Source organism: Corvus cornix, chromosome 2, assembly GCF_000738735.6.
Source record: "Corvus cornix cornix isolate S_Up_H32 chromosome 2, ASM73873v5, whole genome shotgun sequence".
Classification (NCBI taxonomy): Eukaryota; Metazoa; Chordata; class Aves; order Passeriformes; family Corvidae; genus Corvus; species Corvus cornix.
Window position 1 is genome coordinate 146,072,088 of NC_046333.1, and position 23,403 is coordinate 146,095,490.

Genomic DNA, 23,403 nt, shown 5'->3' on the forward strand with positions numbered 1-23,403 from the left:
ACAGACTACAGCTGTTTCCTCTGTTTTGAAACTGAATTAGGAAAACAGTTGTTTTAAACAACAGCACTACAATTATGCTAAGGACTTTATTGACTTTTATTGAGTATTAGACACCACATGGTTTATGTAATAATGTCATAAAAGAGGCCTGCTTTAAAACATAACAGCTGTATTCAAACAAACCTCAATCCCAACACTGTATTTATTCTGTTATCTGAGCTTTGTAAGGCTACTTCATATACACAGATGCTTGTAAAACAATAAAAATGGGGGAAAACATTTTGAAAACCCTCAGAGAATAAAGGGTATTCATCACAAAAACAGGAACTGTAATGTCAGGCAACTGAAACTGGTTTTAAATTGTTTTAGAGAAATCAGGATGTTACTCACCATGTTACATTTAATCTGTGAGCAATGGCTCCAGCCTTGCTTGCTGCTTGTTTTGTTTACACAGCTAGTAAGATCTAGCAACTGCAATACTTGCCAGCATTCTGCCAAAACCATATGGCATGACGAGAATGTTGGAGCCTGTATGCCCTTATGCATAGATAATAGAAAAATGAGACAAATAGCTGGAATGAAACACTTCAGTACAGAGAGCAGACTGCCCGTAGCTGATGGTTGGAAGGACGATCTTTGAACTCAAGCTGCATCTGACGTGAGTTAAGACCATAATAATGCATTTGTATTTTTGGCTGATGAAAAAAAAATTAAAACTTTCCTCTAGGTTTCAGAAAATGAGAAGGATTATTATCACCAGCTGTACTTAACGGAGAGAGGGCAAATGTAGATCTACGGAATATCCCAGTTCTGACTGTTGTTGGCAGAAACCTTAATAAATTGCCTGCTAATGCCAACATGTTCTGCTTTGGAGGTAGCGACTCAATACACGCATCTATGGAAGGCTGACTCTTCACTGTGTCTTACCACTTTCATGTTTGGCCCCAAGAGTTCAAAGCCATAAGCTGTATTTCAGAAATCATATAAACAAATAAGCACGACTTCAGTTTACTCCTTTTACTTGCTCAGTTGCACCCACATGTGATAGTCTGTCCAATTTTCGCGAATCAACATGTTTTGGATACTGCTGAAAACTGTGAGACATGTAGACATCTCACTTCCTGTTTCACATTTTTAGGGTTTATTTTCAGGAACACAAGTGAAACACTGATCCTGTTTCTACTATTGGTGAAAGGAAAGTTTCAAGTAGTTTCAAAAGTGTAAGAAAATGAAATGCTAGTTTTTGACAGATGCAACATAAGCAGACCTGAAGCCAGTGAAAGAAATAAACTCAAATGGATTAAAATGTCCTCCTTTAAAAGGAACTACAAGTGGAAATGGGTTTTTAGGGCTGTAGGCTGGATCGATGGGCCAAGACCAATTGTATGAGGGTCAACAAGGCAAAGTGCCAGCTCCTGTGCTTGGGTCACAACAGCTCCATGCAGTACTGCAGCTTTGGGGAAGAGTGATGGTGGAAAGAAGATGGGGAAGAAAGATGCTGGTGGAAGAGGCCCTGGGAGTGCTGGTCAACAGTGGCTGAACATGAGCCAGTGTGTGCCCAGGTGGGCAAGAAGGCCAATGGCCTCTGGCTTGTATCAGAAATAGTGTGAGAGCACTGACTGTCTCCTTGTACTCAGCACTGGTGAGGCCACACCTTGAATCCTATGCTCAGTTTTGGGCCCTTCATGACACAAAAGACATTGAGGTGCTGGAGCATGTCCAGAGAAGGACAACAGAGCTGGGGAATGGGCTGGAGCACAAGTCTGATAAGGAGTAGCTGAGGGAGCTCGGAGTTTTTAGCCTCGAGAAAAGGAGGCTCAGGGCGACCTTCTCGTTCTCGACAACTGTCTGAAAGTAGGTTGTATCCAGGTGGGGGTTGGTCACTTTTTCCAGGCAAAAAGCAACAGGGCAAGAGGAAATGGCCTCAAGTTGCACCAGGGAAGCTTCAGGTTGGATATCAGCAAGACTTTCTCCACTGAAAGGGTGGTTAAGCATTGGAAAAGGCTGCCCAGGGAGGTGGTGGTGTTCGAGCACTGGACATGGCATTCAGTGCCATGGTCTGGTTGACAAGGTGGTGTTGGGTCATAGGTTGGGTTCGATGATCTTGGAGGTCTTTTCCAACCTTAGCAATTCTATGAAACACTTCAGATTTCCCCTTGCCTGTCTGGAAAATCAGGCATCAAAGGCATCGGATTTGGAAGCTGGCAGTATTATTTCAAGGAAAACTAAGAGATTGTTCCGCCTTGGGTTTCACTGATTTTCACTGGCGTTTGGCATCACGGTCTGCGTAGGTGCGTTTGAACTTCGCTCTCAGAGGAGCGTCCAGCACCGCTCGCCCTCCCCTGCCTCTTCCTTCAGTGAATGGTTGAGAAGAGCCCAGCCCACCCCGACCCCGAGCCGGGCCCGCCGGGCAGAAGCCCCAAGTCCCGCCCGCGGCACCTAACAGCCCTCACGCCGGGGAGCCGGGCACGTGACACGGGGAGCACCGCCCCCAGGAGCCGGCGAGCCCACGCCGCAAGGGCCTCTGGGAGTTGTGGTCCGCCTCGGCGGCCTCCGCTCGTCCGGCCGGTGCCTGGCGGTGCTCAGCCGGCCTCGTGCCTCTGGGATATCCCCTCGTGCCGTGTCTGGGCGCTTCTGCATCCGCCGCGACCTCTTGGGGAACCCTCTGTGTGAGAGGGATGGGCGGAAAAGGGCACGGAACAACTCCTGATAGAACTACAGCTCCCGGCGTGCACCGCGCTAACGGAGAACCAACGGGACGGGGGGGAGGGGGGGGGAAAGATGGCGGCTGCTAAACCGAGCCGGAGCGGAGGTTGAGGTGAGTTTGGGGCAGCCGGGCAGCGCTCCCGCTATTCGTGTTCACCTTCACAGTCGCGTCCTCGTCGCGATCTCCCGCTTCGTTCCCCTTCTCCACGCTTGGGAGCGGGGAGGACGCGCCAGAGAGGTGGGCGCTGAGGGGGTGGTGGCAGGCTCGGGCCGCCCGGCTGGTGCGGGAGAAGAAGCCTCAGGGCATCGCCTCAGCCCGGACCCGCCGTGGCAGCGGCTCGGGGTGTCCCTGTGGGCTCTGCGGTACACGGTCCCGGCGGAAGGGCTGCTCGGCACGGGAGTTGTGGGGACAGCGGGGCTGGGGACAGCGGGGCTGGGGACAGCGAGCGGACCCCCCGCTTTTACCGGGCAGGGTTGTGGCTTTGGGATTTCCCTCAGCAGGTTTTCCTCAAATGGACCTTAACACAGCGAGATATTAATCGAACACAATGCAGGTTGACAGGAGACGACAGTGTGAACTTTTGTGGCTTCGTCTTTGAAGTTAATTGTGCATCACGGAGCCATGCTTTAGATAATTTAGGTGTGGGTTCCCAAATCCTGTTACTGAAAACTAGTGCAACGTCTCTTTTTGAATACATCTAGAAATGTATCCCCTGGTCCTTTGAGCTGATACAAGGGAGAAAAGATGCTGGTGTGGGTTGTCTCTATGCTGTTGTAGAACTTATGGAAAAGCCTGTAACTTTAAACCAGAGTTTCAGTTGCTATATCAAAATCCAGTTTGCTAGCCCAGATGTTATACTTTGCAAAGCTACATCAATGTTTGCTGTGCAAATTGAGTAGGTAAACTAAAACCAGAGTTAACAACCAAGGCTTTGGGACATTACAGGTAGATACTTCCTAAAGCATTTGTAATTCATTCTAAGTAATTTGAAATGTTTCTCAAGTAACTTCAGGGCATCTTGCTGGAAGATTTGGTGTTGATGCTCTTAAACATATGGTTAAATTTATGTGAGAAATTGGTGGTTTGGAGTTGAAATCTTGATTGTAGTGCCCCGATAGGCCTAAAGGCTTATCCATACGTTTTATTTAAGCCTTTTAATAGCACTTTTAATACTTGTCTGAAAGAGGCTGTTAGAATGCGATTAATTACTGATTCAGGAAAAATCTCACAAGAATGAAATTAGAATACAGTCTGTGATTAAACAACTGTTTTACATATTGCAAATGTTTGCGGTTCACGATGGACAGTGACAGTAGCTTCTCTCTACTTCTGCTCCAGACTTGTGCAGTAGGAAGGAATGAACAAATTTTATATTGCATGCAAGTTGCAGGAGGTGTGAGAATACTCACCAGAGCTGGCAATTGAACTTCAAGTATAATGAAAAGGGATTGCACTTCTAATTATAAAATCTAAATTACAAAGAGCGTGGCTTAGGAACAGCTTTGGTTGATATCAGTGACTTTTAACTGCCCAGCCTAACTCTGTAAGGAAGTAATCCTTGTAAAGTTACCACACAATTTTTAAACAACTTTGAAGATATTTAGTTTTTTAAAGTAAAAACAAACAATGTTTTCTATAGTTGCATTCTCTCATAGGTAAGAGAGCAGGGTAGTCTCAATTAATTCACCCAGCCTCATGCTTCTCCACCTGAGAAAACTAATTCAGACTAAAGTCAGGTACCCAGTATTACACTGGGGTGTGCAAATCCATTTTATAATGCATTTTTTGTGTTCTGGGAATAATAGTTGGAGCTTAACTATCTATATTTAGGAATGAACATGTGATTTATTAATCTTGCATTGCACTGGCCATTTGCCTACTTTCAAAGCTAAAGGCATTGATTAATTTTTCAAAGAGGATATAGGAGTGGAGAACTAAGTGATGTAAAAACTGTGCAGTGGATTTTTAATTTTTCAGTTAATGTCTGCGTAGCTTGAGTTGTGTGGCCGTCAGAGGTGCTTAAGCCTATGCCCTTATTTGGCTTAAGTTGGAGGAATGAATAGGAGCCCAGCTGGCAATTTCATTTTGGAGACCCAAAATCAAGTTAAACATTTATGGTGTTACATAATAAAATAACACAACAAGGGCTTACTGAAAGAAAATACAAAAACCCAGGCATGCTGACTCCATTTGTTTACCTGTAGCACAAGGTTATATAAATTTTTCTATTTTAGGTCTTTTAAAGAGCCCCATTGTTTTAGGGCAGACAGGAAAACAATCTTTGCTTTTCTGTTTGGCTTTCAATGACACTTCTGGAATCTTGTGATAATAACAAATATTTTTCTTATAAACTATCCTTTAATTTCATATCCCAGGTTAGTTAATGGGGGGAAAAAAAAAAGTCAAACAAAGTGCATTTTTATCCTTTTTCTGATGAACAATGAATTCACGTTGGGTTTCCTAGCCTCTCCTAGCCAAATGGTGTAAAATCTTCTCAGAACGAAACTGTAAGTTCTTCAGAAGAACGACTTTTATGTGTCTTGCAAGTGTTCATCTGCCTTTTAAGGTACATTTACTATCTTTGCACTTTGATTACAATTGCATTTAGAACTATTGTTATATCCTTAGGAAAAACACAATGACTTTTAGTCCTCCACAGAAAAGTAGATACAATTTTATTTACCTTTTTAATATCCAGGAGTTGGTTGCTTTGGTAAAGGAAGCATTATATAGTACTTAACATCCATAAATTGCATCTCGTGATGTGTCACATATCACAAATTGACATGGGATATGTTAAATAGTAAGTGTTAGACTAGGAAACTAAGTAGTATCACATTATTTTCTGTAGCTTTCTTTTAATAAGCTAAGTTCTATTTCATCAGATTCTGTGGGGATTTTTTTCCCCTCTCTTGTTATGTAAAATTTTAGTTCAGTGACAAAAAGCTGAGTACACTCGTGGTGGAAAGCTTCTTGGTTTAGTTTAGTTCTGTTCTGCTAACAGGTGACAGCATCTGTGGATTAAACTTTGTCCTAGGCCAAATGAGACAGCAATTGAAGACTTTATGGAGAGAAAATTGTGTGGTCTGTTCTGCATGTAGAGTCAGGCCACCTCCATATGGAATTTTTGGTCCTGTTACAGATCATAAAATAAATAAAAATCCAGCGAGTTATTTAAAAACAGAACCAGATATTTTCTATTTGTCATAGCTGGTAATGCAAATTTTCTAGTAATTTCTGCAAAAAAGTCCCCTAAAAATCTTCTAAAAGTGAGTTGACTTTGCTGGCAGCAGCAGTGGTAATGTTCTAGAAAAATGTATTGCATTCCTGATTGCTGGTGATTGTCTGTAAAACACTCTGAGTCTCTGGCACTTGACTCCCTGAAACTCTCACCAGGTTCTCTGCATTTTTATTTTCCTACATGTCAGTAAATCTGTTTCCTGTAATGTTTCAGCTAAGTACATAAGTACATTCTGAGTTAGAGATTTTGCTTTTCCATGTGTCTGTTGGACATGACAATCCATAGCACATTTCCTTTTATAAAATTATGCTGCTTCTCACTCTGTCCTTGGAGAGGGACATACAGCTTTCTAATAGATGCGATATTTTAAATAACTTACTTTGAAGTACTATTTTTAATCCCAGTTGCTGTCAGCAAATTGGAACCTTTGATTGAAATCCATACACAACGAGAATAAAATTTATTTTTAGCAACTATGAGCACTGCTTTAATATGTGGTCATTAAAACATATGTTGACCAAATTCAGTGTTTATTCTCACATTATCAGTCTCGGAATTACAATTTTTCGGTGTGCATATACATACAATTATTAGCTGAATATTTTTTATTTAAATTTTTATTTTCTTTTTGATGACAGCAACACAGTATCTGAGAATTTGTTCTTATTTGTGGAAAGGTACATTTGTGGGGAATTTGCATTTGGCAACTAGTAAAACCCAAATGCGCTGCTTTAATACAGAAAAATCTTCAAATGATTTGCATTTTAGTGCTAATTAATTGAACAGTAGATTGGGATACTTTTATTTCTGAAATAGATTGTTGTAACTTCAGATGAGTTGATTTAATGAATATATTTAATTGCAACAAGTATAGAAGGTTGCACTCTGATCTAAAATCTGCCTTTTTTAATACTGGGAGAAGAAAGCCGTAGAAAGTGCCACACAGGTTTTTCAGTTGTTTTTCATAGTGTTGAACAGAAACCTCTCACAGGCATTTTAACAGGGTAGTGCTGTGGTTTACATCTGAAGTGGAAGCATCCTGTGAGACTGTGCAGGATTTAGCATCCCAAACAGTGGTACTTGGAAAGGTCACAATACACAACAGAAAAACGTTTACTCCGGCATCAAAGGCAAGCACACAATGGCTGCATTTCAAGAACTGGAAAAACCTACATCTAGTCTGGTCAGATAAAAGAATATCTGGGTTTCTGTGGTGACAGCCTCTTTGGTATAGGAGCTGAAGAATGTGACTTGGGTTCATTCTGCATAAATTACTGAGCATATTTGGATGTAAATTGTCTAAACCTAGTCTTGACTTTGTTTGTTTGTTTGTTTTCTTTATAGTTTACTATGTTTTTGCAAAACTGAAGACAGATCCCCGATTAACAATGCCTAGCAGTAAGTATTCTTATCCTAAGTACATTAAGACAATATTTAGGGATGTTTACTGTTAAGGTATTTTCTTTGGGGTTTAAAAATGCTAAAAAAAATTCAAATGTAAAAAGAAACATTATACTTGTAATTTTTAAGAGTTTTAAGATCTTAACATTATCTGGTCTCTGCTTTTGTAAATATCCATATATTATTCAAATAACAATATGGGCTCTGCAATTGCCCTTTTGGTCAGAACTTCACATTATAAAATTGAATTTTGTGATTTAGACTATGTTCTGAAATAGTTGTATTCAAAAAATAAAGGAGATACTTTTGAATAAAAGCTGTATTTTGATACAGCTATAATCCTATATTTGGAAAATTACAACTAGTGTTTATAGAAAATAGAATTTAGGATAAAAAGCAATAAGACTTAAATTTTTTGACATTCAAAGTTAAGTGAGATTTTTGAGGCAAATGTTTCTACAAATCAAATTATTTACCTTCAAGAGTAGCAAATTTCTCTAACACAAAGGATCACATTATAAAATGTGTTACAAAAGTATACATTTAATGAATTCTTTAATTATTTTTTCTATTTTCTATTTAGAGAAACATTCTACATGATCTCTAGTAAGATTGCTAACATCAGTCTTTGGATAAAGCAGACTGTTTCATAAAATTACAGTACCAGTCATACTGAATGCATTTTAATTATATAGGTTTGTAATGAATTTCATGGATGTTTAATTTCATGAGGAAGTCTTTGAGCATTTGTTCTTGGCTGTGATTTGTAATCAGCTGTGACTGTGGGTACTGGAAGTGCCTTACAGTAGTTCTGTGTTGTGTTGTTTGAACCAGTCATGTAAAATACCTTACTGTAAGTAAGATATGTCACACTTGTCATGTAAAGGAGTGTGTGGGCTTTTTTTAACCAAATAGGATGGAAAAATAAGATTTTTTTCTGTGCTTATGTTTGGGGTCATTAATATCAATGCATGTAGAGTTTGCATTACTACAGTCAGATGGGAATTAAAGGGAACCAAAAGAACTGATTGCAGTATTTATCTTTAGCGCGACACTGAGAACTACACAGCCATTTATTTATCTTTGCCTATATTAATGAGTTTAAGTGCATGGGTGAAGGGAAAGGCAGACGTGTGTATTGCAATTCTTGTGAAATAACAGTAATTTCATAATATTTTGCTTCCAAAAGTTATGGCTATGAAGAAGTATGATTGGATTGGATTTTAAGGCAATCAAGCATCCTTTTGTGTCTGGTTGTACTTTTAATCAATAGAAATAGAGCCTTCAGGAGTCCAACTCTGTTGCATGTGAAAAGGAAATCTTCTGGCTGCTAATTTAGGCTTCTCTAAAGATTCCATAGGATTCTTTTCAGAGCATATTGATGAAACAGGCTGCTGCTACAGTGTTACTTTGAAATCTTACTTGTCCATGAAATCTTAAAAACTTGTTTCTAAAGGCTGGGAGTGTTTTGTGTGTTTATTTTCTTTTCTCATGGAGTTCTCTCATCCCACACATCAAGAAGTGCATTGACCGTTTTTAGGAATAAAAACTAGAAAAGGCTGTTACAGTGAGATACTTTCCAAAAATGTTTTCTGTCATGTTACAATGAGTTCTTTACAAATGAAGTAGAAAAATAATATCTAGTTAACAGGAAATTTTGATGGAGTTCTTGGGTCATACTGACCAACTCCCTCATCCACTATTCTCCTCCTTTGTTCTTTGTTTTCTGGGTCTGTGTTCCTGGTGGTAATTTTGCCCTCCCCCCCCTTCTTTTTTTTTTTCTTTTAATACATTAATTGAATGAATTTGTAGGTCTAAAGGTGGTTTCTGGAATATCACAAGAAGTCCAGATACTGGTATTACATAAAGACTGAGTAAGAGCTTAATTAGTCTTTCTGGGGACTTCAGCTGTTCCTGGTGACACTTTAGAAGTCAGTATTGAAATCATTGTGCATGAAACATTCACAGGACAATATGCTTTTTAACTCCTTCAACATTAATTGTGAAAAAACAGGCACTAGTCAGAACTGGGCTGTGGTACTGAGAGGGGGAGAGATGAACAAAGGTCATTAGCCAGAGGTGATGGATGCTCTTCTCATTGAACCTCAGCTCAGCCGTGGATCCTGGGCTCTGCACGACTTGTTCATTGCGTACTTGAATTTTCACATTTCCTATTGATGTTTCTGCTTAGTGATCCCGCTTAGGAATGTGGGCATTAGTGCTGCATTGAGTCCTAAAAAATGTTAAGATCTTAATCTCAGTGCAGTTGTAATAGCCCGAATAGAAAATGTTCAGTCTGCTCTCTTAACCTTGAGATGTAAAAGCGCTTGGCTTTGACTAGCCATGACATGGCATTTGTGTTGACATCTGTAATGGAGGTGTGATGCTCTATCATTGCTGCAGCATTTGTAACAACTTTGCCAACGTGTAGCTTTTCCCTGTACTTTTTATGTTTATGAGTTTCTCTTGTGCAAATAACATGGGCGTTCATGCGAATGGTTACAGACATGGATGGTGTCTTAAGCTGAAGTTGAAATGCAAATTCTGAAATGTTGGGAAAGCAAATGTGTTTCCTCATTTCTGTTATAGTACAGTAGGAGTAGGTTTGAACCGCAGCTGTTCAAGTAACTGTTAAAGCTGTGCTTTATCCCAAAGAACTCTGGAGTAAAAGATTAAATAGTGCTTTTATTTAAAAGGAAAACCAAAGAACTCATTACTGGATAGCCTTTGCAGTACAGGCAGTGTGTGTTTCTCACTTGGCTTTTGTGGTCTCAATTTCCCTGTTGAATAATTTGTGCAGATAATTTCATTTAGCATACTTCTGGTTTGGAACATGGGCAGTTTTAGTAGGGTTTTTTTTGTTGGCTGCATTTGGATTGAAATGTTACAAATGCTTCTGCTAAGGAGAAAAAGCAACAGCTAAGTCATATCAAAATATCTGTTGAAGGCTCTCTTCTTTTTTAACGTTATGTTCTGGATATTCACACTTAATCAGATGTTTGAAAAACAGCTTGGTAGATAATGAGGTTTTTCTTTTCTAGAAACAGCTAACCTACTTACTGGATGTATTCCCTGACTTCAATTAAATGTTTTACTTAAAGGCAGATTTTATAATAAAATTAAATTGATTGGACTAGAAGAATTATGTGTAGCACAGATGAGAGCACCTGTTGACTATAAGAATGTATTTTACTTGTGGTGGCTCTATGTGTGACTTTTTTTAACTTTTTCTTAGTTTATTCTTTTCTCCTTTGGCTTATGCCATTAACATAATTATCTATATTTGAAATATATATATGAAAACCTTTGGTTTTCAAAGTTTTGTTAATAATAATTGTTAGTTAAATAGTTTTTAACAGCTGATTAGCAGGTCCTTATGACTGACTGTAACATAAATTAAGAGAACAAATAAATAAAAACAAGGATTTTGCCAAATGTAATTTTCCCACATTCTTCCTTTGAATTACTGCTGTGAAATTTAGTAATGTGAACACCTCCCACACACTTCTGTCAAATATTTGCCAGTTGGAAAGGGACCATTCTGATTTAAGAGGTACATATATTAGCTATGTGGAAAATATTCTGTGATTTGGCCTGTTCTTGGTTACAGTGAAGAGGCCGTTTTGGTGTCTTCAGAATGGCTCCAAGCATGCCCAGTGCAGATTATTTCTCATTAAACTACATAGCATTTTGTTTCCTCAGCTCCCAAACTCCATGTGGCTTTTTGCCCCTTGTCTGTGCAGAGGCTGCTTCTCTGACAGCAGGTGGAGTGTGCTGTTGGCTTCCTTGCTTTGTGCAAGGTGAAAGCAGACAGAAGATGGAACAATTGAGTAGTGCTTGTTAACTTTTGTATTCATGCATGTTACTGCTTTCGTTGTGTTACTTCATAGTCTTTAAACAAATAAATGACCCACCGCTCCCTCAAACCCAAAAATACCCATCAAACTTATAAAATTATAATTTTCTGCGTGAACAGAACTTTCTTGCCAAGTGTAGGAGGGAAAACAGCACTTGAAATGGAATTTGAAATGAGCGAATTCTTAACTGGCATTTAACATTTTTAACACATTTTAAGTGGCAGATAACTTCCTCGTTTTGGTTTTCTCCCTTCCCAACAGTTTTGCGAAATTCATTTTTTTGTGTTTTGTGATTCTAGTTTTTATTGTGTGTATATAATAAGTAAATATTAAAAAGACCGGTAATGGGAAGGGAAGATTTATTTCCCTGTGAAATAAAATTCTGAAATACCAGTGGCTGGAGATGCGTTCCTAAATGTGTCTAAATAAATATTTAAAGGACTAAGCTTTCTAATGTTTTTAGTGAAAATCAAGCCATAGTTCTTATTAATTACTGTCTCTTATTAATTACTCCACTCTTTCCATCCAGCATACTTTTTTCCTCGTCTGGAATATGTTTCTCATGTAGCCTTCACACTTTAAAATGGGACCTGCTACTTCAAATATTTTTTGTAATTGCCTAATTTATTTTAAAGGCAGGAGAAACCCTCTTAATTTTATGACAGCATTGTCGACTACTTAAAACAGTGTTAAATAGGTTATAATTCTGTAACATTTTCATATTTCAGCTATTACAGAAGAGTTACATCAGGAGGTATCTGAAATTATTGTTTGCTGCCTGATTCTGGTATCTTAGGATGAGAAACATCAGAAGCCCTGTATAATGTCCTTTTGAACTACTAACCTAACTTTGGGGACATGGGAACTTGGAAAACAGCTGCCAGGGGAAAGTCTTAGTTTCGGCTTCCTTCAGCAGTTTGACAATTGCTAGACCTAGGCCAGAAAAGGAAAATAACTGTATTTCAGAATGTCTGTAACTATTATAATATTATCGATTCTGTGCATAATAATATGCAAGAAATACTTTCAGTATGTAAACACTTGGATACAGGGTTTTTTCAGATATTTAGGTAACTGTCTTTTCTACACTGAAAAGAAAAAGTAGTAACTTCTCCAAATATATCTTCGATTAAGCTGAGAAAAGAAACAAAACAGGAACTTGCAGATGGAAAACTGTAGCTTTTAGTACATCTAGAAGCATGGTACCTTATGCAACTTCGTGTGCTGTCAAATTGGTGCTTCCATATTTAATGAATATACATGGATTTCTTTAAGACTTGTTAATTTGGAGCAAGGGTTCCTTTTCTGTTTTCTGTTAGCTGTCATTTCTGTGTACCCATCATCCTTACCCCACTTGGGAAAGTTAATGTTTAGGAGCAGTTCCACAGAGAGTCAAAACCACTTGTATTATGACAAGACATGATAAGTGACATCACTCTCATCATTCATCCTTCCATTTCTTCCATTTGTTTTGGAACACACTTCAACATGACCAAGAAATGAATAATTGTGTTTCATCCATTCCTTGTCGAAATCTGAAGAATTTATTTTTTCAGCTGTTGTTACTTATGTGCACACAACCTAGGCATCTAACATAAAAAATCGAATGCTGTAGAGATGCACTTCATTCGGTGCCCATCCAAGCCTTTGTGTGCTTTTGAACTGTACGTGGACCTTTCACCAAATGTTAAAATGTAGCTTAGTCATTTTTTCGGGCTTTATTAAAATATGGCTGTCATTGTTATTTACAGAAATCGCTTTGCAACTATCAATCGATTAATCTTCATGTGCAGCCTTGTTTGCTATTGATTTCTGAATCATGGGACGAAAGGGTAAGAAGGCTCATGCTAATTATGCATGTGAGTGTCCTATTTTTTGTGCATGACAACAAAGCAAAATTGATTTTGGGGAGCGGGGGTAAGATTTCCATTATGTGATTAAATGCATGTCTCTGGAAAAGCCAGAATGAACTGCTTTTAGAAGTATTTTGGCTTCCCACACTTGGCCACTGTGAACCTCAGTGGCTCTCCAGGGAATCACGTTCCTTGTGAATTGCTGAAGATGAAAGTTAGCTGTGTACACCACCCGTGGCTTTTGAATAATGCTATTTCATTTCTAGAAAGTTACATTATTCATGATCAGGCAGGAATTAGACAGGAATGAATAAAAGGTGGGGTAGGTAGATAAATGAGACGCTTCCGGGTCTGCCAGAAGTTCAAGAAGCATTTGGACAATGCTCTCAGGCACACACTGTGATTCTTGGGGCTGTCCTGTGCAGGGCCGGGAGCGATCCTTTTTGCGTCTCTTTGTACTCAGAATATTCTACAATTCTGTGATTCCTCGTCTAAGGACTTGTAGACCCCAAGACTTAAAAAAATAGTTGGCCCCTGTATAACTCAGCCTTTGTTTTCATGTCCAGCTTGAGATCTGTTAAGAGGTCTCAGTCCTTTTGTTTTTCAAGAGGAGCACAGTTGTGATTCTGAATTGTACTTGGACCTGTTATGGTATTTTGTTGATAACAGTCTGTACTTTGGTTGAAAATGGGCACCCCGAGTCTTTAATTGTGGTTTGAGAAAGCTTACTCATTTGTTAGTACAAGAATGAGTAAGGAATTCCAATCTAACACTTAGCTATATAATTGTGCTAATCAGTCCTTCCTGATACTTTTGTAAAGCTGTTAATAGGTAAAGAAATCAGTGAAGATAAAGGTTCATGGGTATTTTGTTAGAAGTGCACCAACAAATACCCAATAATTTATGCATTTAAAACAAATTTTCTTGTGTTTATTAAACTGGAATGTAACTGTCTACTGATTAGCAAAGGACTCTAGGATGCTGATACCCTACTTATGAACTTTATATGTAATAAAGCATGAATAGTTATTGTAATTGATCTGTGTCTGGCATGATTGAGCTAGCAGAGTTCTCTTGTAATAAATGCAGTACAAGCTGTTTTCAAGACTTTCTATGTGCTTGTGGTTTTTTTTTATTAAATGAGTTTGTGATTTGTTACTGACGTTGGTTTAGACATGAGCTTGAAGTTCCTAAGAACTGACAAAACATAATTTTTGCAAATTGAGTCTGATGTTGGAATTGCGGTGTGGTTAGAAGTGCTGGTTGTGGGCAAGGACTGCTGGGTTGCTGCAGAAGCAAATGAGCTTGTGTTCTTACAGATGTCCTGTCTGCTTTCTACAGAAAACTGAGACACCCCAAGATTTACTGGCTAACAAGATGTATATGTATAAATACAAAGCTGTCTGTCTTCTACACTGACCATCTTCTAGGCTGGCCAGTTCAGTGTGGTGAGAAACAGAAGTTGTGGTAGTAAAGGGACATACACAGTCTTTAGGTACTGAAGGTGCCCAGAAGAGCAAATCCACTGTGTCTGCGTTATTCTCTGACTCATTAGACATTACAGGAGGGGAGAAATTGCTTTTTAATCAGCTGGGATATGTGGCTCTAGATAGGCACGTGTTCTAACCTTATATCCCGCTGTTCGGGAGAAGAGCTGCTGAGCTGCTTTTCAGTTCTTGAGGGAAACCTGAATTCGAGACAAAGTGCTGTTTAGAACTAAGGGGAAAGATAACAACCATGAGGATGTTTTATAATTTGGATTAACCTGGAAGGAGGTGGTTTTTTTTCAGTGAAACTTGTGTCTTTCATGTCTATGTTTAAAATTGTGAATAACTGAAAAGTTGTTGCATTCTGTTTGCTGGTTTCAAAAGCTGCTCTTTTGTGAGGGCAGGATGAACTAGGTAAAGCTGTTTGCAGAGAAAGGAAAACATGTAAAATTGAATGTATTGGCAGCTCCAAGGACCTGTTCTTGACAACATGTGAAGAGATATTTTTTCAACTTTTTGATTCCATATACTTTTAATGTTCTTTTTCTTTTAATAGAAACATGTATATTTCCATGTCCAAATGGCAATATCTTATTTTGTAAATGCTTTCTAGGAAAATCAGACAGGTAGGAATAGACACAAGCAGCGTACTTAATTGAAGATTGGTGTCATTTAAGCAAGAATTTGAATTCTGAAGCCTAAGTATCCTCTGTGACTCTTTTTCAAAGTAACATTACAACATTTTTGTTTAGCATTTTATTTTTCGTTAATGCCAGTACAGTTTAAATATTTTTGTTATTGAACAGGAGCAGATGCTGTGTCATGTTTTGACCTCTGTGTATATGCCTCAGAAGAGCTGTTGCACTGTTTTCTCAGTGTAGATAGCACAGTATGGTTCTAGATTCACAGAAACTTTCATCCACTCTTTTTTACATTACTTTCTGTGTACACTGTGTATGTGTGCAGAAAATAAAATTTATGTAATGTGGTGTTGAACTACTAGTGAACAGAACATTCTTCTTTTAATTAGGAAATATTTTTCAAAATCTGTGCATACGTACTGAAGTCTGAAGCTGGGTTTGTTCAAATGAAGGTAAAACGTCTTTGAAGCTCTGGCCATGCTTATGTGGGTATTTGGGATGTTTTAATAGAAGGAAGGATCTATAGAACAACACTCTCTTACATGTCCTATAAACTGATCAGGTTTATGCTGAACTAGTTAAAATCTAGTCTCCTGAGCTAAGCTTACCTTCTCCATTAACTTTGAGGGTTCCAGAGAGGAGGCCTGTGAACCTTTGCTTCCTCATCATCACGACTTTTAATCATGACATACTTGCATTTTTCATTCACAAAAAGCTTCTCATGCCTTGTTTTTCTTCAAAAGACAGTGTGGTACCTACTCCCTGGTCTGTTTCAGCCCCATGTCTTTGGGCAGTGTGAGCTGCAAGGCACCACTGGGCAGGAGTGGAGAATCAAATCCTCCCAGCCTACATACTGCAGTCATAGGGTATCTGTGATGAGGAGGTCACACAATTGCTCTGAGCATCCTTTTTTTCTGAGGAAAAAGATGGATAGCAGCATAAGATTCTGGAAGTTCTTACCATTACAGCTGTATTCCATCCCTGTGGATTGGATTAAGAAAGCAAATGGCATTGTCTTAAGAAAATGGAAAAAGTAGCAGTCATCAGGAAAATTCTTCATGCATCTTTACAGTCATGTTTTTTCAATGCACAAAGTTTCAGGTGTTTATCACTCCCCTAAGAGGACTTGAAACCCTGAGCGTTTGTTGACCAGTTACTCACTGGTTTGAAGTGGGCTTGTCATATGTAGGGCAGGTAATCAGTTTATCACTGCCACCCTTACAGCTCTCTTCAAATAATGAAAATGTGTAGTACTAACAAAATCTTCATCAAATTCCAAAAGTAGAGAGTGTTTGACACTCTTCCATCAGTTTCTTGGTGTAGGGAAGCAACAGCTTCCAAAGCAGAAGAGACTACGGTATAATGCAGATTTCAGTTGACTGAGGAGGTAGAACTTTAGACATCTTGGCAACTTTCCTGTGTTTCAGGAGCCATTCCAGTTTGTTTTGTGATGCTGACCCTGGAATTAAAACATCTCCTGAAAGGCAGAACTGTTCATGGTGTTTGAGTGACTGTGTTCTGAAATGCCAAGTAATCCCTATGTGTCTATCTCAATCCCTAAGCTTGAGAACGTGAAGGTTCTGTTAATTGTAACTCCTAGAGTTGTATCCAGGCCTATGCTCTTACCCCAACTTCTCATTGTTACCTGTCTCATCCTCATGTATGCAAGGCAGTAGCTTTATCCACATGAAATCCTGTAGCAAAACAGAAGTGAGCAGCCAGTGTTAAAGCAAAAATATAACTCTTTTCCTTGCCGGGAAAGAGGGCCACATGTCCAGTAGTATGAAGAAGTGCAACGGAATGGGAAATGTGGAATATCTAAATTAGAAAATTTAAAACTGAAACTGGGCGTGGGGAGAGTGGCACAAAGAAATTTCCCGTCAGTCTGCTGTGCTGTCTGGAGTTGGGACTGGGAAGAAAAGGTGTGACCAGCTTGAGCATCTGGGAGGCATTCTGTAGCCTGGACCTAGTCACCAAAGTGCTGAGACTTTTAGCCAAGTATATATATTTTTACCAGTAGCTGGCCAACCTGCTGACCAAAAGTATAGTTTGAAAGCTCTAGAGGCCTATGGCACCCCTCAAGAACTGTTTCTGACCCATCTCTGGCCACCCTGGAGATAGGATAAGTGTTTCTGCTTAGCGTGTTACCTTTCAACCATGCCTTTTGTAGCATCTTTCTTCTCCTTCAGTGTCCGTCTCAATCCAGAGGTGCTCCAGCCTCTTTTCTTCTGTGTTAGGTGTTGCTCCTTAGCCTGACACAAAGTGGGAACAAGGTGGTAGGAGAGGTGCAGGTGTTGCAGTCTCTCTTCTCAGTGGAGTGTTAAGTAAGTTAGTTGGCTTGGCCTTTGAGCACACACGACATTTACAGTACTGTCACCTGCAACTGTCTTCTGCACCTGGAAAGTGTTCAAGGATGCAGCATTCTGAAAATGGGTCATCTGGGTTAGAGAATAGCGTAGGGTCAAGGTGAAGCTGGGCTTTGAACAGGATTGTGTGGAACTGGGAGGCTACTTCTGTGCAAGGATCATCACTGTCCTGGAGGGACTCCATTCACCATTACCCATGGATGTTGGGAGGAGCCAGGCATTTGGACAGAGATAGGTCAAAATATTTGCGTTAAGTAGCAGGAGTAGAAAGAGGTTGCTGTGATAATGCCTCTCCTTCTTTATTTCTTTTATTCTGAATTAAATAGTAGGTAAAGAATGTCCTCCTGGCTCGGTGTGTTACTGGATGTGCACAGTGGGTGTTTTGTCAGTATTAGGAGTCTGCTTCATGCTCTGCTGTTTGCCTGGAAGGAAGAATAATAGCAGTTCATGTGCTTCAGAGAATACACAAAGCACTATGAGCCTCTGTTTTGCTCCCTGTCTCCTTTAGTCCAGTAGTTTACTTACATCACATTTTTCACTGATTTATGAAACACCTTGGTATAAAATCAGTATTTATTTAGAAATAGGAGTACGATGAAACAAAACCTCTGTGTTTTTTTTTTTTTTTTTGCTGCTGGATTTATCATGTAGAACTCATTTCCCAACTGCAACCCAAATACAGAAGGCAGGAATGAAAGTTGGGCTTTGCCCGTTCGCTTTTTTTCCGCTGAACAGATTATCAGTGCCAGCTGTGATGAAGAGGGGTCAAGGAGATTTTTGTAAATGTGTCTTTCTAGTCTTCTAAAGCCTCTTTTTTGTATTGCTTTAGTGATAGTGGACAGAGAAGTAAGTGACATTGGCCACCTTAATAGGAATATAAGTAAGGACAGGAGTTAACAAGCAAAACTCATAATGTCATAGAGCTTCTTCCTCTGGAACCAGATTAGTTTTAGGTCATTTTAATGCTGTATTAAAAATAGAGAGTGACGGTACTATCTCAGAGCAGGAAAGGAGGAGGCGGTGTTGAGGAGAACAGAAATGGGCAAGTAAAACAAAGTTACTATGTGAAACCAACAAAGGTGGGAGAAAGGAGAGACAGTATGGAAACACTACAGGTGGCGGAACTTAAGGATTGCAACTGGAGAACCTGATGTAATGGAAAACTTTCTTTTAATGGATTAGAAGTCTTTAAAATGCACTGTCTCAAAGATAATATCTTCTGGGTGTTTTGTTTTAATTGCTACAGGCTCTGAAAAGAATACTTCATTGAAGAAGCTTGGTGGTGAGCATTATTTGACTAGCTTGGATTTTTTTCCTACTTCTTGTTAGTATCTTCACAGGCATTGTCATTTCTTGCTTTCACAAAAAACTTATATTCAAACTTTTTTCACACGCTTTTCACCATAGCAAGGTGTGCATCTCTCCATGCTGATTCCAGCATGCAGCGCTGTGGGTTTGGGGAAGAGGGGCTGGAAAGCTGGCAGAAAAGGACCTGTGAGTGTTGGTCAACAGTGGCTGAACATGAGCCGGTGTGTGCCCAGGTGGCCAAGAAGGTCAATGGCATCTTGGCCTATGTCAGCAATAGTGTGGCCAGCAGGACCAGGACAGTGACTACCCCTGTACTTGGCACTGTGAGGCCTCACCTTGAATCCTGTGTCCACTTCTGTGCCCCTCACTGCAAGAAAGTGATTGAGTGGCTGGAGCATATCCAGAGGAGGTCAACAAAGCTGGGGAAGGGTCTGGAGCACAAGTCCTGTGCGGAGCAGCTGGGGGTGTTCAGCCTGGAGAAAAGGAGGCGTGGGGGGGACCTTATCACTCTGTAGAACTCCTTGAAAGGAGGCTGGAGCCAGGTGGGGGTTGGTCTCTTCCCCCAGGTAACAAGAGGATAAGAGGAAACGGCCTCAAGTTGCACCAGGGGAGGTTTAGACTGGATATTAAGAATTAATTAAGAATATCGCAGAAAAGACAGTCAGGCACTGGAATAGGCTGCCCAGGGTGGAGTCACCATCCCTGGAAGTGTTCAATATGTGTGGATATGGCACTTCAGGTCATTGTTTAATGTCCAACATCGTGTTGGTTCTGGGTTGATGGTTGGATTTGATAATTTCAGAGGTCTTTTCCAATGTTAACGATTCTATGATTCCAGTTTAGAAGAACTCTTCTTGAAGTCATATCACACCAGAATTAACTTTAACGTTTTAGCTTACTGTAAGAAATTCTAAGGAGAAAGCTGGTTTTTTGGGTGTTGTTTTCATTTGTTTCAAATAAACTGAGCACCAAAATATTTTTTTAAATAAATGTAAAATTGCCAAACTTAGGTATGGATGGAATTTTCCCTGTTAGGTGTTACTGAGGGTTTGCTGTCATGGGGGTCAGTAGTTCACATCAAGATGAATATTGTGTTCTCAAGATAAAAATTTCATCCCCGTGGTGGACATTTTCTTTGGTGCATTTTGGTGGAGAGAGACTGGAAACCAGCCACTTAGAAGTCAGCTGGCACTTGAGTGAGGGGAGGAGAGGCTCATCTAGGGGATGAGACTTCATCCTGTCTAAGTGATGAGTCCACTGTGCCCTCTGGGAGTGCATTCCAGGGACATTGCAATGGCTGATCAGCGTGGCCTTACAGCAGTTGCTCTTTTTATAGCAGGTTGAAGAATATTTTTAATTATCTCCCTTACATGGCTGGAATAATTTCCTTGTTATAAAATGTCTGATCTCCTTTTCATAGTGGAATGGGAATGCCCTTGAAAGTAATTTTATTTCTGAATTAAATGCATCAACTGATAATAACGGTTCAGAAATAACCAGGTATAGTAAGTGGTTATAGTTGAAGTGTTATTTTATGCACTTTCATCAGGATATTTGAAAGAAATTTATTTTATTTATATTTCTCATCTCAGATACAGAAAAAAAAATAAAATGAAAGTTTAATGTATTAAAGTCAAGTAAATTTTTACATAGTTATATTTAAGTACATTGAGCAACCAAATGTAATTTTAATATTGCTCAGTTTCTTGATACTAGCAAAACATATATTTTTCTGTAGATTGAAAATTCTATGTTAATTATACCATTTTTTGATAGAGTAAGATTTTTTTTAAAAAAAAGCTTGGAAGATAGAAAATAAAGTTAGGGATGACCAGATCCAGGGACTTGGGACATAACAAAAATATTCAGTGAGTGAACATGAAATCTTGCTTCAGGTTATTCATGCTCTCTAAACAGTTGACAACAATATTAGACAACAGTTCAAAACTTTGGAAGAAATTCCAGTATTAGATAAAACAGATTATTTATTTTCCCTTTTCCTAGGTTTTGATAAAGAAGAAAATAATGTGGGAGTTTTAAACTCGATGGGCAGAACTTAGTGTTTTATGTTTAAACCCACCTTGAAGGTTTTGCTTTTCTGCAATTTTGTATGAGTAAGATATAGCATGAATATTCAGACACACTAATTTGAAATACAGCTTTATTGTAATATGCATTTTTCTAATTTACACCATAGGGTTTTCTGTAGTAAACTATGTGGTGACAGTTTCTGTGCAGCTCATTGTTTTCTCTGAGTTTATTAGCACTAATCTCCTAAGTCTAGAATTGGTATGGAATTTTTATGTAGTGGAAATTATTAGCTGTGTTTTTATTAAAAACAGTAGTTATAATTTCTAGGGTTTATAAAAATGTCTGTATGAAAATCCTGTATTTGAGTTGCCCAAGTGGATGTAATATAGGAAGTGAAACAATAAAATGCTGAGAATCAATGGGAAGCCAGAAAGTGACTTCAGAATTGCTTAACTCAAAATTTATTTTCTACCTGATGTGTCATAATCATGTTAATGATTTAAATTCTGTAATCCTTGCTTCCTAAACTCAGAAGTATTATTAGATATAATGTTAATTTCTTTATTTTTAGACTCTTTCTTTGTTCTTAGATGTAAACCTTCCTGTTTAAAAGTCTTTTTGGTCAGTAGTCTGCCTTAAATACATTTCTCTCTGTCCATTCTCCAGGAAGACCAAGTGAGTAGGTTTTGCTAAAATATTTATCACTCTGCAGTGATATGTGGCAGCTGACTGAAGGTAGTTTTTCCTGAAACTATGTGGGTTTTTTGCTTCTAGTCAGAGAAATAATGAACTGTGTGTTCTGGGCAAGTTGAAGCAATGAAACTAACTGTGCAGTTTCATTTGAGGAGCTGTGAATCACACATTGACAATGTATCTTTTATCCTGTTCTCTTTTCTTGTGCCTGGCCTTGTTAACAGAATTTGATACTGAAGTTTTTCACGTGTTTGGTGGCTTTATGCAGATGTCACTGAGCTGATCAGATAAGCTTACAGTGTTGCTGAGCCCTCATGGGAAGTAACCGCAGCTATGCGAGTGTGAGAGAGCAAATTTCTGGGAAAGGAGACAGTTCTCCGAGAGTGAATTCATATCCAGCATGAGGCAGTATGTGCAAGTTCCAACTGTTGAGAAAGAAAAAGCCTATGATTATAATTCTGCTTTTGAGCCGAGACCATGTATGTGCTTGGGTAGGTGAACTTGCCATTTTCTGATAGCGGGGGCTGTATCTTACTGCTGTTGTTGTGTAGAATAAATACAGTAAAAAGAAGTACCCGTGCAGCTGGTAAATGTGTACAGTTTTAACATGTAAAATGCAGATTATAGGACTCCTTTAGCAGAAGAGAATATGCATGTTTGAACTTGATAAAAATCCTACTATTGGAGAAGCAAACAAGTATTTTTTAAACCTTTTACATTAACTATCATGTTACAGTGTGGAATTCTCTGTAGAGATTGCTTTAACCTTTATATTTACTTGTATAAAGTGATGTAAAGATGTTTGCAAGGGGGAGGCCATTAAAATGCGAATTTTGCCTGACACTAAAAAGGAATTGTCATAGGATTTTTCGTTGATAAACCTGCATAAAATGGAACAGGTTCTTTTTACCTGACTCTGTTCTACAGACCTACAAAAGAGTTTATTTATGTGGAACGAATATGTTTATTTGTATAAATTTTTATCTATGTTAAATTGGTATCCAAGAAGTAGGGAATCCGTTTTCAGTTACTCACCTTCAATCCATCTTTTACAAGATTTATCATTTTGGTCTGTGTACTAAAGTGTTCCGAAATTTTTATGGGTTATTTTTGTTGTAAGTTGTTGACTTGATTTTTGTGGGATTTTGTTTTGTTCTCTTTTTTTTTATATTCATACATTCTTTAAACCTGTTCCTATGATTTTATTAACCTTTATTGTTATATCAAAATGGTATAGCTGAGCAATGATTAGTAGTTTTTCCACAAAATCTGTGTCATGACTGTTAATTGTTTTGATTTTTGCTTTTGGTTGTCATTTTTCTCTGTGTTGTTTGGAGTGCCTGTCAGTTTTATTTCTGATAGTGTTCTGCTTGGAGGCTGAAAGCTTTGACAGATTAAATCTCACTTTCTGATACTTGAATGTTCTGTTTAATGTAGAAAGTTCTTTTGATGGTATTAAAGTCATATTAATTTTAGGTTTGTACTTCAATTATAGAGAATTTTTGACAAGTTTGTGGTTTTTTTCCATGTAAGCAGTTCTATAATTAAATACATAGCAATGTAAAGATACTACTGAAAATCCAAGATGAGGAGAAAATTTCAAATCTTATGGATACTTACTGTTAGGCCTTTCTTTGGTGTCAAAATTCACTATGTGCCATAAATTTGAAAAGCAGTATTTCAACAATATTATGTTTCCATTACAGTCTGGTAAGGCTGCCAGAATGAGTTGGTACTGTTATCTGATCTTTTTTATCCATCTCAAAGGAGTAACTGTATCCAGATTTTATGTTAAATTTCTGTAATTAACACGGGTTT

General features: G+C 38.7%; 1 protein-coding gene across 10 annotated transcripts in view; it reads left to right on the plus strand.

Moving 5' to 3' along the window:
* The first annotated feature begins 2,761 nt into the window (after positions 1-2,761).
* The window catches only part of EFR3A (EFR3 homolog A), a 76,494-nt gene continuing 55,852 nt past the window's right edge, over positions 2,762-23,403 (plus strand). For 2 of the 10 annotated variants that reach the window (XM_019289266.3, XM_039548968.1), the window contains exon 1: positions 21,923-22,076. In XM_019289266.3, coding sequence (XP_019144811.1) covers positions 21,986-22,076 — 91 coding nt within the window. In that variant the 5' untranslated portion in view covers positions 21,923-21,985. The other 8 variants (XM_039548970.1, XM_039548971.1, XM_019289274.2 and 5 more) reach the window with 8 other exon arrangements.